At 43.9% G+C, this 20,990-nt stretch overlaps 1 protein-coding gene across 1 annotated transcript; it reads left to right on the top strand.

Moving 5' to 3' along the window:
- The first annotated feature begins 12,278 nt into the window (after nt 1-12,278).
- CLEC14A (C-type lectin domain containing 14A) lies at nt 12,279-19,110 on the top strand. The gene has a single exon (XM_020807230.3). It carries the CDS (start codon nt 16,272-16,274, stop codon nt 17,679-17,681), a length of 1,410 nt encoding a protein of 469 aa, XP_020662889.3. The 5' UTR covers nt 12,279-16,271; the 3' UTR covers nt 17,682-19,110.
- Nucleotides 19,111-20,990: the final 1,880 nt, after the last annotated feature.

Genomic DNA, 20,990 nt, shown 5'->3' with positions numbered 1-20,990 from the left:
TGTCAAAATATGTCACAGATCACATTAGCTTCCCATTCATATTCCCTTTCTCTCTACTTCCATATTATTATTATTTTGTTTAGAATATTAACCTTTTATCTCTTTTTAATTTCCTTTAGCTTCCCATTTGGCCTGTTCCCCTCAGAGATGGATTACTTCTATTCCTTCTCTCTCTCCCCCCACCTCCATTCTTCTCTGCGCTCCCAAAGGTCTCTGTCTCCTAGCCACAATACAATGCAATGCAACACAATGCAAAACAACACACACATGCACATTGTTCCACTTTGGGTTCCCCTCCCCATGTGCATGCATTATATATTCTGGCCCCGTTCACTGAGGTGAGCAAGGAAGCCTTTTGAGTTTGGGGGGGAGCAATCTATTCATTGATAGATTATCATATAAACTACCATATAGAGAACAAAATGGTTTTATGCATGTAGTCTCTAATACACAAAGCTGAGATCTGCCCAGCACCGTATCAAAGACATTTCAACTTCCTAAATCCAATAGTTGTGTGGGTAGGTAATAGTTATTTGATATAGGTTTGCAGAAGGATTAAAAAAACAACAATAGCTCAGCATGGAGGACATATTTTCTTTTAAATTTATCAATGCTGCACTTTAAACACAAAAGATAATACAGCTAAGCTTTAACAAATATTAATTCTGCCACTGTACTTTGCATTATTAATCTACTTTTTGATAATTGAAGCTGACCAAGTTCTCTCCTGTCAGCTCAAAGTAACTGGAGCCAATGCAGTTCAATCATTCTAGATTACACTCATGATTGATAACAACATGGGAAATAGCAGAATGAATTATAAGAACGCAATTATGTGCAAATTGTCTCACACAATTATTTCAAGCAGAACAATCAAATTTTGAATCATGAAACAGAAAGCTAATTTGAGGAAGACAGTCAATATTTAAACCCTATACTAGTCAGTTCAGTCAAATTGCAGAAGTGCACTTCTGACAGTTTTATGGATTAAATTAAGTTTAGTCATGTCATGAAATCAATATTTCATGAAAAAAAATCACACAATTTAAAGAGACAAAAAAAAATTCCCTCAAAGAATGACCTGTAGTGCTTCGTGTTCTTGTCACAGTCAGATATGAGGTGGACTGGAAAAGGGAGGGAGACATTTTGTTGAGGAAGATGGAAGCAACTATTTTTATTGCCCTTGTTGTTGTTGTTGTTTAGTCGTTAAGTCGTGTCCGACTCTTTGTGACCCCATGGACCAGAGCACGCCAGGCCCTACTGTCTTCCACTGCCTCCCAGAGCTTGGTCAAATTCATGTTGGTAGCTTTGATGACATTGTCCACCCATCTCATCCTCTGTCATCCCCTTCTCCTCTTGCCTTCAGCTTTCCCCAACATCAGGGTCTTTTCCAGGGAGTCTTCTTTATGGTCCAGCTCTCACTTCCAGAGAACAAACTTTTTTTTAACATTCTGCATGTAGATTCTATAGCATTTACCATTTTAAGGGGAAACAAATTGTGACAATAATGGATTATAAAAAGGAGTTCTTCCATTTAGCTCCTACTGCCTGAAGCAAAAGGAAAGTTTAGTTTTACTCATTTCTTATTCCTATTGCGTTCTTCAGTGGCAGCTTCCACTTTGCTTCAGAAGGGTTCCCAAGGCCTGCAAAGCAGATTAGTAGAATGAACCTGTACAGGAAAGAAGAAATCATAGAAAATCTGCCCTCCTCTTTTCCACAGTAGGAACTTTGGTTATAGGTCACAGGGTTTTTCCTCATTGACAATTACAGTATTATTGTTTTATTGTTGTGCTCTTGTAAAGCTGCTGAACAGCTGTTAGTGGCCTATAGTGGTTGCTCCTGATGGAATGCTGTACAGCTACTTCTGTTCTGCTGTCACAACTCTGCATCTGGCAGAGAGTACAGAGGGATGTGTTGGAACAGCCTGGGATCTACTGGATCCACCCCTGGCATTGCCCTGATGTGCCCAGAGAAACAGTGAAAGAGGGCCCCAGTCCTGGAGATGATACAGTTACAGTGGTGCCTTGCAAGACGAATTTAATTTGTTCCGCGGTTAATGTTGTCTTGCGAAAAATTCATCTTGCAAAACGCGTTGAAATCTAATTAATGCGTTCCTATGGGCAAAAAAAGTCAGAACAAAGTCAAATTTGGTTTACAAAGGGTTTATTAAGTGCTCTTTAAAGCCATACACAGATGATTTAAAAAATGTTTAAATGTTTTTCTATGATGTTTAAAAAGTTAAACATCATAGAAAAACATTTAAAAAACAGCAAATATGAGGCAGGAACAAAAAACGGAAAACATTCATCTTGCGAAGCATGGCCACAGGAACATTTGTCTTGCGAGTCATCAACCAACCCCCCCCATTGCCAAAACCATTTGTCTTGCGAGGCACCACTGTATTTCAACTCCCTCTGGTTTTATTGAAAAGGGGCCTGTAATGGAGTAAAGCCTGTAATGCTCAGGAAGCAGCACTTTCTCCATCATCCTGCCCCATAAAATTGCCCTTTTCATGAGGTTGTACTTCGGAAGTGCCCTCTGAAAATAAAATGTGAGAAATGAAGTTTGATCATGTTTAGAACTCAAAAAGTATCATGGAAGGCCTTGCAGAGTGGCTGCCGATCAGAACAGACAATACTGAGTTAGATGGAATAATAATCTTGTAGGATTATGCTAGCAGTTGCACCGGCAGGGTACAGAGGTTTGGTGCTGAGTTTCTGTCAACAGAAAGAAAATAAATACTCTGGAAGCTAGTAATTTGAAAAAGAAGCTTATGTTGAACTAGGAGGAACTTGTACATCCACAGAATGTATGATCTTCTGGGTTCTGTAGGCTAGATGATGATCAATGGGAGAAATGGAAAAGGGCATGGAAATCGAAATATGTGGCTAGGTGTTTGAAGGCAGGGAGAACTTGTAAACTCAGTCACAAGTTGGAAAGTGGGGCTTGATGAGACAGAAAACATGAGAATATCACATGAGCTGTGATGAAGGTCTCTGGGAAAGAGATAATATGAAGATTCCTCTTTTCTATAAGGATAACAGAAGCATTAATCTGCATCTAGCCATGGTGAAACACACAGGGTTGTTTGTTTCATTCATGGCTAGATGCAGATGCATGCTTCTATTGTCTTCATAATGGGTTTGGGCCTTGGAACTGTGTAACGTCCAGGTCAGATGCCACTTTATGAGCTATAGTTAAACTAGAACCTTCCCTGAGACACTGCCCAGGGCTGTGTCTCAGTGCTGTGTGAGGTGGGCTTGATGAATATGGCCAGAGGATGTTTCCTCTGATAGCATCTAAGCTCTGAGCCTCTTTCCTTGGAAAAGCTGTTTAGACCTTCCTCATTTGGCTGTTCTTTGTAAACATGCTTTTATTTTATGCCTGGAGTAGTAGTTTGTACTGCTGCTTTAATGTGTTGTTTGCTCTTATTTTTATTATGTTCTTAAGAATGCTTTCAGACCCACTTGACAGGCCAAAAGGCAGCATACAGACATCTATAAATATATATTTTTTAGAAATGTTGAGATATTTCTACTTGCACACAGAAACATTTTGTAACTTTAGACAAAAAACTGAAGTATGTGAGGAAAAAACCTTGCAGAAATACTGCTTATAATTACTTTGGTTTTGGTGCAGTCCTTAAAATGTCAGAATGTGAATGCTTCTGTGAAACATTGATGAACTTAGCAGAACCAGGAAGCACTCATTACACAACAGAATTAGGCTTGCTTGACTCATTAAGTTCGATGAGCGCCAGACAGCTGAATCAGTTACTAGGCAGATGATAAAAACAAATATCTACTTATTAAATCACGAATTTAAAATATTTTGATGTATTATAAAAACTAATTGCCCTTGTAAAGATTCAAGCAATTACCAGAATAAACAGATGGGGACCTTAAAAAACATCTCATCATAAAAGAAGATAAGTGGCAGAACTTGTAGTGTTAAGGGAGAACATAGTTCAAAATATTTATTTCAATGCATATTGTTTAGCACAGCCATCCCTGATTTGGTGCCCTCCAAAGATATTCCATTAAAACACCCATTTTCCCCAGTAACCTATTTGGAAGTGATGGAAATTCTATTCCAAAATGCCTGGAGAGCACCAGTCTGAGGAAACCAGCCTTAACATAACAGGAACCTCTGCATTTTAGCTGCTTTTTCCAAGTTCAGGACTAGCATTAAGTTTCCATGCTGTTTGCTTTGGTAGCTCTGTGAGATATGGGCATTTTGAACTTGACTTTTTCACCAGTACTTTCAGTGAGCTATGCTTTCTTAATTGTTAGAAAAGAACATGACATCATGAACTCTACCTGAGAATGATCATATTCATTGAAATGGATAATTCAGAATAATGCATCTGCTCATTAAGATTTGCATACCCTGCATTTCTTGTTACTATATTTTGGTCACAATTTAAGAATAGAAATCCAGAGCCATCTCCAAAGAACTGTGGATTCAGTTGTGATTGGTAGGTGTCACTCTGTCTTGTCCTACTTGCAAAACTTCCTTGCCCATCTGGGAAACATTATAGTCAGACTTGCACTTGGATTTTTAGTATTAATAAAGGTCCCATATCTGTCACATCAAATTTTTCTGCCTGATAGCATCATCAGCCTTATGCAGTACAACTTAAAGAAACAAGATTTCAGCCACTTTATGCCATATAAGAGCCCTCTCCTTTGTCTTCTAGCCCTCCCTCCTGTTTTGAATCCAGCAAGGATCAAAAGGTTGAAAGTTCCTTAAGGTTGTTTCTCCTGCAAATATGCTTTTCCAGAAGGACAACTTAAGTTTTGTTATGGGCCATTATGGGCCATCAAGTCAGAACTGACATAGTGACTCTACTAGGGCTATCAAGGTAAGTGAGAAATTTAAGGAGTAGTTTTACCAGTTCCATTCCCCTAGTGAGTTTCCATGGCCAAGCGGGGATTTGAATCCTGGTCTCCAGAGCCTTAGTCTGTCACTCTATCCACTGTACCACACTGGGTACATCAATAATTTACTGTAACTACTTAACTTTCAGATGGAGACTCCCAACCCTGTTAATCAATGCACTGTGCAGCTATTTCATCTTTTCCTCATTTTTGGTGGAAAGAAAAAAGAATGAGAAGTAGTCAGAAACATGGAACGGCTAAAATGGAAGCCATCTGAAATTCATAGAGGTTCAAATTAAGTTCAGTATTCCATTTTAACCCTTCTACATTTCCAAGCACTTCTTATGGATTTTTTTTCTCCCACCCACCCCCAAAAGGAGAAAAGATGGAATAGCTGCACAGTGCCTTTTCACTGATAGGCCTAGGAATCTCGGTCTGGAAGCATCCTGATCAGTGGCTATGAATGTAGATGAAAGGCATGGTATAAATGAAGGAAAAAAGAGCTGTTAATCAAGGGCAACTGAATATATGATGTTTGAGTTTACGAGTTAAGGAGGAGAGTGATTGCTCCAAAATCATTTCTTAAAACAAAATACAGTATGTCTAATTTTGAAAATGATAGGCTCATAGCAACATATTGCTGTTTCTTTGTGCATTTAAATTTGTGGCCTCTATGTACTGGAATTGACTGATAATTTCCCAGAGCCAGAATGTTTTTTCCCTGATTTTAAAAATTTGGGTTTAGTTGTTCTTTTTAGCAAACATGTGTTACCTCCTCCATTAAGATGCCCAGCTGAATCGTGAGCCTAGGCAAAATGCCAGGAATTGAAATCCTCTATTTATGGCAACCACTTGAAGTTTCCTGCAATTCTAATGTGTTTCCCGTAGGAATTCTCTCATCACAAATGTCCTAGTGTTCTCCAGAGATTTTATCAACATGTGTATCAGCAATGATTAGAACACACAATTCTTCACATGGCCACTATTCCTTTTTTGGAAAAAGTTATGATACTGCTGATACTTAACATGAAGAGTCATAAACAAACAAACAAAAACCTAAAGTTTCCCCATAGTGCTATTGCCACAACAGTCTCAAACAATAAAGAAAAAGTTTGTTGTCCATATGTAACAGATGAGAGAGCAGACATGATTCTTGGCAGGCCACAGCCTGTAAGTGTGTGGATTTGTACTTAATGAGTTGTGGAATATCTATCTATCTATCTATCTATCTATCTATCTATCTATCTATCTATCTATCTATCTATCTATCTATCTATCTATCTATCTATCTATCTATCTATCTATCTATCTATCTATCTATCTATCTATCTCACAACAAGCCTATATATATATGGACAACATATCTATCTATCTCACAACAAGCCTATATATATATATATAGGCTTGTTGTCAAATAGATAGATAGATAGATAGATAGATAGATAGATAGATAGATAGATAGATAGATAGATAGATAGATAGATAGATGGATGGATGGATGGATGGATGGATGGATGGATGGATGGATGGATGGATGGATGGATGGATGGATAGATGGATAGATGGATAGATAGATAGATAGATAGATAGATAGATAGATAGATAGATAGATAGATAGATAGATAGATAGATAGATAGATAGATAGATAGATAGATAGATAGATAGATAGATAGATAGATAGATTTGGCAAAACATCCAGTCATAACTATTATTGCTACTTCCCTTTCACAGGACTTTATAAATGCTTCTATATTTGAGATGTACAGCAGGGCCGACCTTTACCTCTCAAAAGCAATCAAGAAATAATAACAGGACTGTAATAAAAATAATCTGATTGGTATTAGCATGAAGGGGGAAGGATGGCGCCACTTTGCCACCAGCGATATCATAGCCGCCTCCTGAAAAGTACTCATGACATTTAAGCAGCCACATTCTAATTGAGGGTTGTAAGAGATATATCACCAGGAGGAAGTGTTACATACAGCACTGATGTTACCTGTCTGTCATGGGTTTGGAGGGAAAGTTCCATCCTATGGGGAGTGGAAGGCGGGACATCAGGAGGAGGGGCTGTACTGTATATATATGTGGAGCGTGTGTGGAGAAGTTTAGAAGAAACAGCAGCTGGGAAGAAGAAGCTGGTGTGGGAGTCTGTGTGACTCCTTATAGGGAATGGTTGGTGGCAGCTTAGTGAAAGTGGGGCATATCCCAGTAGGTCTGGGTTTGTCAATCAATGTGACAAACCCAGACCTACTGGGATATGCCACAGTTTCACTAAGCTGCCACCAACCATTCCCTATAAGGAGTCACACAGACTCCCACACCAGCTTCTTCTTCCCAGCTGCTGTTTCTTCTAAACTTCTCCACACACGCTCCACATATATATACAGTACAGCCCCTCCTCCTGATGTCCCGCCTTCCACTCCCCATAGGATGGAACTTTCCCTCCAAACCCATGACAGACAGGTAACATCAGTGCTGTATGTAACACCTCCCCTCTTTATAAGTTGTTTTGTAGGGGGAAAGCTAAGGTGCTTTTCTCCAAAAAACAACCTGGTTAAAACACACAAAAACAGTTATACTTACAATATCATACTTACTTATACTTACACTCTAAGTTAAACATTTACCATTTACAATACATCAAGTTACCTTTATTCATACAAACCAACATGTTTAATAAACAGACACATTTGACTTTTTGTCATCAAAATATATACATAGTCCATGTTTCTTTCGCCGTCTTCATTCTTCAGGTCTTCTTGACAAGGCGTCAGCAACACAGTTCACTGACCCTCTGACCACCTTCACTTCAAAGTCATAGTCTTGCAGGTTTAAAGCCCACCTCATAAGTTTACTATTGTGGGTTTTCATTGTCTTTAACCATTGCAGTGGTGAATGGTCAGTGCACAGAATAAAATGTCTTCCCCAGATGTAAGGCTTGGCCTTCTGGATCACGTAGACTATGGCCAGGCACTCCTTTTCCACGGTTGCCAAATGTCTCTCACCTTTCTGGAGTTTCCTACTCAGGTAGGACACTGGATGCTGGTCACCATTTTCATCCTCCTGGCAAAGAACTGCTCCTACCCCGCTGTTAGACGCATCGGTGTAGATGATGAACTCCCGGTCGAAGTCTGGAGCACGCAGCACTGGATAGTTGATGAGGGCCTCCTTCAACCTCTGGAACGCCTCCTCACAGTCGCTGGTCCACGGGATGCGGTCATCAGTCTTCTTCCTCGTCAGATCGGTCAGCGGAGCCGCAATCTCGCTAAACCTCGGGATGAACTTTCTGTAGTAGCCCACCAACCCAAGAAATGATTTGACTTTTTTCTTGGTATTGGGTCTAGGCCAATCACGAACGGCTTCTATTTTGGCCTCTAGGGGTTTGATCACTCCTCCCCCTACTATGTGACCCAAGTATTTTATTTCTGGGCTACCCAGCTGCAGTTTGTTCTCTTTACAGGGCCTAGGCCAAAGCACTCCCTCCCCTGGGTCAAAGTGCCTCTCTCTGGCTGTGTGGTCATACCATGTTTTCTGTCTGACCTTCTGAGCTTGCAGGTTTTCTGCTGCTAGCTCTAGGTTTCTCTTTAGGTCATTCATCAAGGTGTCTATGTATGTCACAACGTCTTGTGGGTCATCCTGGGTGATCTGCTCCCAATTTTGTTTGATCAAATCAAGGGGCCCTTTCACCCTTCTCCCAAATAAAAGTTCAAACGGACTGAACCCGGTACTGGCTTGTGGCACTGATCGATAAGCAAACAAAAGGGATTGCAGCTTCTGGTCCCAATTGTTTGGATTCTCTGCCAAGTAAGCCCTAATCATGCGCATTAGAGTCCCATTGAACTTCTCAGTTAACCCATTACTTTCAGGGTGATAGGCAGTGGTTTCCTTGTGCTTAATTCCACAGATTTGCCATAAGCGTTTCATGAGCTTCGATGTGAACGATGCGCCCAAATCTGTGATTATTTCTGAGGCAAATCCCATCCTGGACATATACCCCACCAAGGCATCTGCCACTGTGTTAGTTTCAATGTTAGTCAAGGGTATGGCTTCAGGGTACCTCGTGGCATGGTCCACAATGGTGAGAATGAACCTGTTCCCCCTCTTTGTGGCCTTGGGCAAAGGTCCCACAATATCCACCCCTATGCATTTGAACGGAGTGTCAATCACAGGCAAAGGGCACAACTTTGCTTTGGTCCTGTCGCGGCTATTCCCCTGCCTTTGACACACATCACATTGTTTACAGAACTCTTTGATCTGCTTCCCTATTTCAGGCCAGTAAAAATTCTGTGTGATTCTCTGCTGTGTTTTGTTCACCCCTAAGTGCGCAGCAAACATGTCAGAGTGCCCCCTTTGTAAGATCATGGGGCGATACTTTTCAGGTACCACTAGCTGACTTCTGATCCCATCTCCCACTTTTGAGATATTCCTCAGGGTCTCCCTATATAAAATTCCCTTTCTCTCACAAAATCTCACTGGGGTCTCAGGTGTTAGCTGGGCGTCTGTCACCTGTTCAAAACACTTTTGGAGAGTGGCGTCTGCCTTTTGCTCTTGGCCAAATCGGCTGTCTGTGGTTAAGGTTTCCACCACAGCTTCGGAACTCCCCCCACCTGCTTCCGTCTCGGGCTCATCAATACCCCCCTGAACTGTCCCCGTGGTGGCTTGTGAACGTGTAATCACTAGCACCCGTTTCACATGTCCAGCCAGGTCATTTCCCACGAGCACGGCTGCTGGCAGAGTCGATGAAATCGCTAGCCGCCAAACTCCCCTCCAGCCTTGAAAGTTCATAGGTACCTCCGCTACTGGCAGCGAGATCACCTGCCCCTCAATCCCTGCCACCTTTATGCTCTCATTTGGGATTACATACTCCCTAGGAATAATATCTGGATGGCACAGGGTCACCTGGGAACAAGTGTCCCTCAGCCCCCGATACTGATGGTCAAGTATTCCTACGTCCACCCCTGCTGTTTCAAACAACTGAGAATCTGTTCTCACAAGTAAGCAGCGCCTGACCTCCACAAGAGGACCATTTTCCTCAGCCTGATCAGCAGATGTCACTGTTCCAGATTGAGTAGCCATGGCAACAGGCTCCCTCAGTGCCAAGGAGCTTTGCTCTTTCTGGACACAGAACACAGCTTTTGGCTTGGTTCCACTCGAATCATGAGGCACAATTCCTTTTAGCTGCTTTAATTTCTCACACTCTGAGATTAGATGGCCCTTTCCTTGACAGAAATAACATTTTCTGCTGTATTTTGAGTCTTTCTCATCTTGTTTTGGTTTTCCCTCCAAAATCTGAGGTCTTGGTTTCATGTCTGAGGGCTTCCCTTCACCATGGGCCCCTCCCCCTTGCTGGTTTCTTCCTGGTCCCTGAGAGTACTTGCTGTAGGTTTCTTTCGGTTTGCTCATAAATTTCCCCTCACCTAAGGGCTTTCTCATTTGGGAAATAAAATCTGCGATCTCGGCCGCTTCCGCCACAGATTTCGGTTTCCTTTCCCTCACCTGGAACTTCAGTTCCCCATGCAGGACTGAATAGAACTGTTCCAGCGCTATCAAGTCTTTGAGCTGCTGAAAGGTCTCTGTCCCCTCCTGAGATAGCCATTTCTCTAGCAGCCTCATCAGTTGGGCCCCCACTTGGGTAAAAGTCTGCTCTGGTTTCTTGGTGAGTGACCTGAATCTTTGCCTCAGCTGTTCCGCATTTATCCCATGTCTGGCAAACACCAGTTTTTTAAACTCTGCGAAATCTTTTAGCAGTTCCTCTGGCATCTCTGCATAGACTTCTGCCAGGCTGCCACTGATTAAAGATCGCATGATGGTCATCTTCTCAGTTTCCCTTACTGAGAAGTCCACAAACGCTCTTTCCAATAGGGAAAAGAACACCTCAGGGCAATCTCCCTTGTGGTATACAGGGAATTTCTTCAGGTCAGCTTTAGACAATTGGCCTCCCTCAGAATCTCCATTGTTATTATTGTTCTGATTCATCAGTTCCAATTTTCTTAACTCAAACGCCATTTTCTCTCTCTCCAATCTTTCTGCTCTTTCCATTCTCTCTCTCTCTAATTCAAATTGCCTTTGTTTCTCTCTTTCCCTTTCCTCCATTTTTTCTCTCTCTAATCTTTCCTCCATTTCAAATTGCCTCATCCTCAGTTCATGCTGTTGGGCTATGAGCATTTTCCTGAGTTCTGGGTTCTGTTCTCCCGTGCTGTCACCCTGCACTGAGCCAAATTCATCCTCAGAACCTTGGTCAACCTGGGGGTCTTTCACTTCACCCATTTCTGCCATTTGGCTTCGAGTCAAGGGCATAATCCCCCCCCCAGAACAGGCTGCTTTCAAAAGTCAAGCCTCAAAATAAAGCGACCACTTTTTTTTTCTCTCTCTCTCTCTTTTGCCTCAGAACCAGCCTTCTATAGATTGCTGCTGTTCTTCAGCACTAACTTGCAACTGTTGCCAGCCAGAGTCCAACCCCCTCTGCTAGGCCTCTCAGCAGGCAGGCTAGATCACTGCTACTTCACACAGTTTTGCCTCAGCTTTTTTCCCGCCAAAACAGGTTGCCTCAGAGCTCCCTAATCTAGTCCCCAGTTGGCACGTTCTTCCACTAGCGCACCTCCCCGTGAGGTACGCCTAGAAGATTACCTACGCGCCCTCAGATTGTCCCTGACTAGACCCCCCTTGCTCTGGGCACACTTGCCAAGGCTTTGCTGGACCACTGGACAACTGGACCAGTCGTATCCCACACGCTGGACACCAATCAATGTGACAAACCCAGACCTACTGGGATATGCCACAGTTTCACTAAGCTGCCACCAACCATTCCCTATAAGGAGTCACACAGACTCCCACACCAGCTTCTTCTTCCCAGCTGCTGTTTCTTCTAAACTTCTCCACACACGCTCCACATATATATACAGTACAGCCCCTCCTCCTGATGTCCCGCCTTCCACTCCCCATAGGATGGAACTTTCCCTCCAAACCCATGACAGACAGGTAACATCAGTGCTGTATGTAACAGGAAGAACCTAATTTCCCCGGGGGAAAATGATCCAGGTTGAATGCTGAAAAAATGTAACACATCAGAACAGAATGTGGTCTTGGGCATATATACATTTAAACTGTGTCCACCCTTGTGTCAATCAAGGTGCTAGCACACTTTCACTACAAAAAAGTTGGGTCTTTAGTTTCAGGACAGATCCAAGTTCTATCGTCACAACTGATATATGTGGTTCACATTAAGGTAGAATTGCTGAGAATCCCAGTTGATTACGAGTTAGTATATGCTACTTGAGTTGACAGACATGGCTTCTCCTGCTTATGGGAACCAAACAGGAAAACATCTTCTTATTTGTTTAGCATAATGTCTGAACCAGGGTGTGCCCTCCTAAGGGGCCAGAATCATAATCTGGGGTTTGTTTGTGTGTTTTATTATTCGGTTTTATTGGAAGAACAAGAAGTCAGGGGTTCCAGGATGCTAAATAGCCCATGTGTAGAAGTTCATTTGTTTAGGAGCCTTGTGGCGCAGTGGTTAAACTGCTGTACTGCAGCCAAAACTGTGCTCACGACCCAGGGTTCAATCCCAGGTAGCCAGCTCAAGGTTGACTCAGCCTTCTATCCTTCCAAGGTTGGTAAAAAGAGTATCCAGCTTGCTGGGGAGTGGGCAATGTGTAGCCTGCATAACTAACTTGTAAACCGCCCAGAGAGTGCTTGAAGCTCTATGGGGTGGTATAAAAGCAGCACACTTTTTGCTTTTTAAGTAACTCATTAACAACAAGAGTCAGGTAGATTCATCTATTAGTGTTTACATCTATATACTGTAGGTTGATCAATAGCTTTTAAACATGAAAAATAAATGAAACCTCTATATACCAAGACCTCTGATGTTGACCATGATGTTAACGGCTTGCTGGTACATGCACAGAAATATATGAATGGATACTGTTCAGAAATAATGGTTTACCATAAGGTGGGGTGAGTCTGATTCACAAAGAGAGCTGCTTATAGAAATCCCTCGATCTATACAAACCCTTGAGTTCAAGATACCTATTTCAATGATCTTACTACTCATAAGCAGCTGAAATAACGAAGTCCATATCTGAGACATCAGTCACAGTCCTAAGAAGTGCTCACTTTGAACTGGTCCTATTAGTCTGAGGATATGAGAGGGAAAGGGAATGTCTTCATGAAAACTGGCTTAAGATTTTACACATAAAAGCAGATTTGTAGTGTGTGCGTGAGACAGAGAAAAGGGTGCGTGAGAGAAAAGAAAAATAAGTTGAAAGAAAAGGGACTTGAGGAACTTGTTTGTCAGAACTTCTTTGTGAACCAACTTGTTTAAAAGATTTAGAGACTGCCTCGATACATACACAGGCCTGGCTCAGGACATTCAATTTTTGGTTAAGGCTAAATTTTGTTCCCTCAGGTCTGCTCTCCCTTGTTATGAAAGATTCTCATGAGAGTAAATGGATGAAAGGTATCATGTCTGCTAGCTTCCCCTGTGGGAGTCTGGCTCCAGACTCCTGCGGCCCTGCATCTGGCTGCTTCCCGCCCCCTCCTCAACACCAGCCACCTGGCTCCAGGGGAGAAGGGACCTTTAAGCAGAGCCTTTTCAGCAAAGGGTGAAATTGGTGAGGTGCTGGTTGGTTGGTTTGGGGACTGAGAAACAGGGGCGAGGTCCATTCGTCTTGCCTAGAGAGATTCCTTTTTATTTGCCTGGCTGTTGCTGTCTGTCTGGGGTGGGAGGCATGTGTCTTTCAAATAAGGAGGCCAACGAGGGGGAGCAGGGAGCTGCCATTGGCACTACACTGGGTAGAGGGAGATATGGGGAGAGGAAACAAGGGAATTATTATAGGAGAGTGTGTGTGTGGGGGGGAAAACAGGATCCTAGTCACCTCCAAATTGTCTCCCAATTCAGAAAGCCTGGATAGATTGGGCTATAGTCCCCCGGGTTAAAAATGCTGATGATGAATGGCAGGTCAGTAATAGGGAAAACATCAGCTATCCAGAACCTGATCCTGGATGAGCATGCTGACCTGGCTGGATGAAGCTGGGCGAGTTAGTTTCTCCCAGTCTTGCCCACCTGGGTTCTCTGTGCAGTAGCAGGTCAGACCTGGGGGAGCAGGGAGGTGGAGTTGCAGTAGTCTATCATGATCCCATCTCCCTTGCCAGGTGCCTTGTTCCACAGTTTCCTGGGTGTGATCGTGTGTGTACTTAAATAGGGATTCTGTTGGTGTACCGTCCACCCCGCTGGTCAACAGTCTTCCTTCCTGAGCTGACTGAGTTGGTATCAGAGGTGATGCTGGAGTCCTCTAGGCTGATAGTACTGGGGGAACTTCAATGTCCATGCTGAGACCAATTTATTAGGAGTGGCTCAGGACTTCATGTCCTCCATGACAACCATGGGCCTATCCCAAGTGATTTCTGGCCCCACACATATAGCAGGTCACACTCTGGACCTTGTATTTCATGCTGGGCAGGATGATGGTGATTTGGGTGTGGAAGAGCTATCTGTAGTTCTGTTGGCAGATCACTACCTGGTGAGGTTTAGACTTACTGGAACTCTTAATCTCTGCAGGGGTGGAGGATCTATTAGGATGGTCCGCCCCAGGAGACTGATGGATCCAAGGGGTTTTCTGATGATGGCTCTTGGGGAGTTTCCTCTTGCCTTGGCAGGCGATCCTGTCAAAGCTCTGGCTGATCTCTGGAATGGGGAAATGGCCAGGGCGGTGGACACAATTGCTCCTAAGCATCCCCTCCCATGAAATAGAGCCAGGCAAGCCCCCTGGTTCACCAGGGAGCTGGCAGTGATGAAACAAGTGGGATGGAGACTAGAGCGACGATGGTGGAAAACTTAAGAGTGAATCTGACCGAACACGGGCTAGAGCCCATTTGAAGGCCTATTTCGTGGCAGTGGCTGCAGCAAAGGTTCTTTGCTGCTGCCATTGCATCTGCACAAAGTCATCCAGCAGAGTTGTTTTGAGTGGTCAGGGGCTTAGTGCACACCCCACCAAAAGAACAAAATATTGACCACTCAATGCGCTGTGAGGAATTTGCAGGACACTTTGTCGATAAAGTCGCTCGGATTCGCTCTGACATGGATGCTGTAATTGATACAGACCCAGTGGATGTAACTTTGGCCCTGGCTTGTTCTGTTTGAATGGATACTCGATTGGTGCAGCCTGATGATGTGGACAGGATTCTTGGAGAGGTGAATGCCACCATATGTGTGCTGGACCCCTGCTCTTCCTGGTTCATAAAGGCAGCCACAGGAGGAATAGCTGATTGGGTACGGGGAGTGGTAAATGCCTCCTTGCAGTAGGGTAGGATCCGTGCTTGCTTAAAAGAGGCAGTAATAAGACCGCTACTGAAGAAGCCCTCCCTGGATCCCAGTGTACTAGATAACTACCAGCCAGTCTCAAACATCCCATTCCTGGGCAAGGTACTGGAGCATGTGGTGGTTTTTCAGCTTTCTGGCCATCCACTTTATAAAGTGCTTCTTCATTTGAAATATAAATGAAGGCAAAATATAAATGAAACAATTAAACTTAACTAAAATAATCTGGAATGAGGCTTCCTTCACAACCAATGAAGTAGACATTTATCCACTTGAAAAGTCATCAAAACCTGAATGTGTGTCCTAAGAATACTGTCGGTCCATTATTTGTGGTTCTCTGTATTAAAACAAACCTTTAAAAAAGTTAATTGACCATTCCCCAGAGTTCAGACATACATTTTATCCTCAGCAGTGTAGATGAAAAATCACTGTTTTTCTTTAAAGTGCATTTTGTAAGATTTAAAGCAGATTCCTTAATTTAAAAAAAAAAAGAGTAGTAGAAAGTTAGATTTTGCCTTTTAAAAATAACAGTGTCAAATATCAATACAAATATGCCAAACCTACACTTAAGTCTCACAAAAATGAATTAATAGCTGTGTCACACCCACACACGTTGCCTACTAATCAAGGCTAGCTATTCATTTCGGCTTTCCCTATCATGAAAATGTCTTGGCTAAGTGCCATCTCTCACTTCTTCAAAGTTCAGAGTGATGCCAATTAACCTCTGCGCAAAGAACACCCAAAATAATCCCAGGGCACCCTTCTAATGTCTGGTTTACCCAGGCAGTTCTCCAGCCATCTGCAAAGAAGAGGGGGGCAAAGCGAAAATCTCCTGCTATCAAAAAAGGGCCTTTTTGTTTCCTCTTTTAAATCACTTGTTTCCCTTCTCTGGAAAAGGAGCGTTTGGCAGAGGCCCTTAAACAAATCAAGGATGTTAAGGTCAAGCCTAACCCCTGACACATTTCCTTTCAGCCAGCTCCAAGGGAAGGCTGTGGGTCCAAAGATATTGTTATGAACTGTGAGGAAAAGGAGTTGCCTCGACGCCACCTTCCTTCAATCCAATGCCCTGTGAATGTCTGTAACCGCCGCGCCCCCCATTGTGGAGCAGGCAGTCAACATGAGGAGACTAATTCTCGCGTCCCTCGTCCTCTTGTGGCCTCTCACCGCACCAGGAGGCTCCGCTGCGGAGCCCCATCTCGGTCACCGCACTTGGTGCGACGGTTCCGCGGCCTGTTACAGCGTCCACCTGGGCAAGTTCACCTTCCAGAGGGCCAAGAACGCCTGCGCCGAATATGGGGGCGGACTGAGCACGGCGAGCGGCAGAACCGAAATACAGGCCCTCCTCGCTCTGCTAAGGGGAATCGCCAGCGGGTCAGGCGCCCGCTTGTTTTGGCTGAGCCTGCTCAGGAAAGCCCCGCAGTGCACGCGGGAGGATTTGCCACTCCGGGGTTTCTCCTGGGCCGCCGCCGTCGGGTCTCTGGAGAGCCCAGCGAACGACACCTCGGAGACACCCCCCTGGGTGACGGAGCCGGTCAAGTCGTGCACCAAGCAGAGATGCGCGGGTCTTTCGGTGACTTTGGGGCAGCCTCTCCCGGGGTCTTGGGGCCTCAGGGAGCAAGCGTGCACGAGCGCCAGCTCCGGGGGCTACATCTGTAAGTACCGCTCCGAGGACGCCTGCCCCGCGCGCCACCCGCCCTCCGGCGCGCACCGCCTGCGCTACACGCTCCCTCACCGCCTCCAAAGCCCGGCCGCCGAGTTTCTCCCGCCGGGCACGGTGCTCACCCTGCGGTGTTCGCCCGGGCAGGAGGCGCGCTTCGTCTGCCGCCTGTCACCCGACGGCTACCACTGGGAAGGCGCAGGCCACGGCCTTTGCTCCTGCCCCAGCGGCTTGTGGAGCCCAACGGAGGGAGCCTGCGTGGCGCTTGGGGACTGCCTGAGTGCCCAAGGCGCCTTTCTTTGCCTGTGCGCCCGGGGCTCCCGCTTGGAGGCGACCGAGGCGGCCTGCGTTGGCGTCGGACGGACGGGAGACGCCGGAACCGCAAGGACGGGCCTGTCTACTCCGGCCACGACCGGAGCTTTCGGTCCCAACAGTACCAGCCCGCCGAGCCAGAACACCTCCTTGGAGCCCTTTCCTCCTGCAGCCGGCAACGGCACCGACGCGGGCGCAGAGGAAGCGTGGCCTTTGCCCGCTTCTTCCAACTATGTCTTCATCCTCGTCACGGTGGCAGTCGTGTTGCTCGTGATTCTGATCATGGCCGCGCTCCAGGTCTTCCAGGCCTGCTTCAGGGTGTGCTGTGCCTCCAAGCGATCGCAAGCCAAGAAGGATCGCGCCCCAGCCGCTCCTTCTGAAGAGGACCTGGACGTCTCGGCCACCCGCACCCACTCGGAACACTCGTTGGGGCCGAGTAAGGCAGAGTCAAGAGAAGCTTCTCCGGATGATGGCATGCCAGGAGATGGCCCAGGGGATTTCGGACAGCCGTAAAGAGACTGGGGGTTTTCCTCTAGAGACAATGAAGGATTAGCCATTCAGAGACACCCCCTCCCCATGTCTCCTTTGTAGGATAAAGAAACAAACACATTCTTTGATTACTGATATGTAGCTGGAAGTTTCAGCTTTGTTTGAAGGTGTTTTTTCTAATTGGGAACATGTGGGTTCCTGCTTTGTGGGCCCTGGACAACATCTCTTAGAAGGACTCCCAGGCACACTCATGAGACCTAACTGCTAACTTGTCCAGAGGAGGAAAGTCCATGAGAGTCACCAGAGTAAACTACCCAGAGATGATTCTTACAGCATTTTTGACATTTGTCCCTTGGGGCAAGTAAGCCTTTCTGGTTGGAGAGGCAGTTGCATGGAGCAGCCCTAAACTCCATTCACCTGTTCTCTTTCTTTGACATAGCCCTTGAGCTCATTCTCTCTGGAGGGTGCTTCAGTTTGGCTCTCAGCCACTCCCAAGGAAAGAGCAACTGGGTGTAGCCTCTATCCCTTCCACTCACTCATTGATTTGCGCTCTCTCCTCTTTGGAAGCTGCACTGGCGGACTGAGTTTCTCACTTCTCCAGAGTACCAGGAAAAGGAGAGCTGAGCTAGTGAGTTTGTTGGGCTTACAAGGAATTGCTGCTTCATCTTATTTATCTGCTGTCTCACATTCTAGTTAGGTGGAGGTATCTAGTTGGCCAGTCTTAATGGCTGTGTTTTCCAGAGGGAGAATGCACCCTGCACTTGTTCCTTACTGCTGTGTACAGTACAGGGTGTCACCTTTTATCACTTAGCTTTCTTATTTTTGATCCCAAGATTCGTCTGGCAGTTCTCAGTTAAAAGTGTGAGGGAAAAGTATTGATCAGAAATTCACAGTCTTGAATGATGCTAGTTGATTGGATCTCATTCAGATTTTAAAATTCAAGGTAACATGGATAGTGGTAATGGCATAGTTCTATGGTTGGCTTGCTTGGAAGGAAATCTTATTTAGTGCAAGTGGTGCTTATTCCTAGGAAAGTGTATAGAATTCCCATCTGGGAGAACTAACAGCAGAAGAATGGGCCAGTACACGATAGAAAAAAAGTGGGAATTCCAGAAACATGCAGAAAGTGGGACACTGGTTAAACAGCTCTCATTGGCCATGGCTAACTTCTACCTGCCCATTGCTTTTAATTACTCTGACTTGCATTTGCAAAGATTTAACTGAGAAGTTATTCTAATCAGATTGTTTTCCATTATATTATTCTTTGCACTCACTAAGGCTTTCTTTGGAAGCTCTTCTTTGCCTCTGCAAAATGAAATGTGCCAAGGAGAGGGCTGTCTTGGTGGCACCCAGCTTTTTAAAGAGTGGTCTTTCTAGGGCCTTATACTGTGGTCTTTTCAGAACCAAGCTAATACCTTTTTTTGTTAGCTCTTAATAAATGTTTTATTCTTGATTTGATGGATCTGATGTTACTTTAATATTCTCCTTTTATTTTCATTACACTATCGATTTCTCTCTTAAAAATATAGCTAGTAGTTTTATTGACAGATTTGGTGTAAACCTACCTGGTAAACTTGATTTGAAAGGCAGGGTACAAATGTACTGAAAAATAAAAATAATTGGTACACATAAATTCATGTAACAAAATCCACATGACTTCTTCACTGCAAAATATCATGGAGAGGAGACAGTTTGGAATTTAAAAAAAAATGAAATGGTTGGTGGGGCAATTTAGATCAGAGGAAACTTCATCTGAGCACATTTTCCTTCTTCAGTTCCCAGTTCATTGGAAGAGAGAAGGAAAAGAAAGAGAAATAACAGAAATAAGCCCCTTCCTTTTGTTGCAGATTCTTTCAGGCTATTTCAGGCTGCAACTTCATGGTCAAAGGATCACATGATGAAAGACTAATTCGAATCAATACAGCTCTTTTTGCTCTGAATGTGGAGTTTGCTTTTTTTCCCCTTCCTGCCACTGGGGGCTTCTGCTTTTTTAAAACTGGAATGATTCAAACAGACTTTTCTCTTTCTGATCAGTTTTTTTGTTCTCCAAAAGGATGCAGGGGGTGGGAAGTCATGATCATGGATGGTATTCTAGTGACATACTAAGCTGCGCAAGATGTTTTGGACAGTGGGAATTCTCATCCCAGTGACCTTTCTCCTTTATCTAATTTAGTGCTAGGTCACCTATATATGGCCAAAAAACCCAATTACAATTGTTATGAAATTTAAAAAACTCAGAATAGCAGACTTCTATGTATGTATTTATGTATCTATGTATGTTGTTATTTTGACTTATATACCACCCCATAGTGCTACAAAACTCTCTTGGGGGGCTCACAATATAATTATGCAAACACAAACTTCCCCCAACTCTGCAAACTGGGTACTCATTTTACAGACCTTGGAAGGAAGGCCGCATCAACCTTGAGTTACATTGAATCAAACTCCGGCTGTGAGCAGAGGCTTGAATGCAGTACTGCAGTTTAATCACAGCACCCTGGGGACATGTGTTTGTATGTACATGTTTGTACATTATGGAGAACTTTGGAAAGATTGGCAGAGGGTAGGATCAAAGGAAAGGGAACTGTGGGCAGTGTAATCACAACCTCAGTCAAATGCCTTCCAGCCAATTTCCAGGCAATGAAGTCCAACACTTTTGGGTGGCTAGGTGCAGCTGGCCTAAACTGGTAGGACTGCTTGCATGTTGAAGGTCCTACCTAAAAGTGCATTTCGTTAGGTGGAACTTTTAGGTTTGCTCTCCCTCAAATGCATAGGTTTAATTAGACAATAACTGCCTCATTCAGAGAAGTTTGGCAGACTAGGAACTTGCTCTGACTATCATAAATAGAAGAAAGAGAATCTTGCAATTAGTCTGTCATTTGGCAAGTCATTATAAACCTTAAAATGGATGTATGCTTTGGCATATCTATAAAACATGAACTTTGTCAAGTTCCTGAAAGAATGTTGCATTACCATATTGAGATCAAAGTGTTCTATATATGTGACAAAGTTCAATGGTTTGCTATATTACTGAAAAGCAATTTAACAAGGGCATGAGTTGGAGCAACATGAGGGAATGTTTCCCTTTGCTTTCTCTGTATGCTTTTCTCCTTCCAGTTACATCTGTGTGGTAGAATTTATTTATTTATTTATTTATTTATTTATTTATTTATTTATTTATTTATTTATTTATTTATTTATTTATTTATTTATTTAATTTAATTTAATTTAATTTAATTTAATTTAATTTATACCCCACCTATCTGGTCAATTGCGACCACTCTAGGCAGCTTACAACACACTCTATAAAAACAATTAGACCTATAGCATAAT

The sequence above is a fragment of the Pogona vitticeps genome, chromosome 1, assembly GCF_051106095.1.
Source record: "Pogona vitticeps strain Pit_001003342236 chromosome 1, PviZW2.1, whole genome shotgun sequence".
In the NCBI taxonomy this organism is placed as follows: Eukaryota; Metazoa; Chordata; class Lepidosauria; order Squamata; family Agamidae; genus Pogona; species Pogona vitticeps.
This window is presented reverse-complemented; position numbering and strand designations above follow the sequence as displayed.

Excerpts from the sequence above, each read along its gene's own strand:
- CLEC14A (XM_020807230.3), top strand. The coding sequence starts at position 16,272 with ATGTCTGTAACCGCCGCGCCCCCCATTGTGGAGCAGGCAGTCAACATG.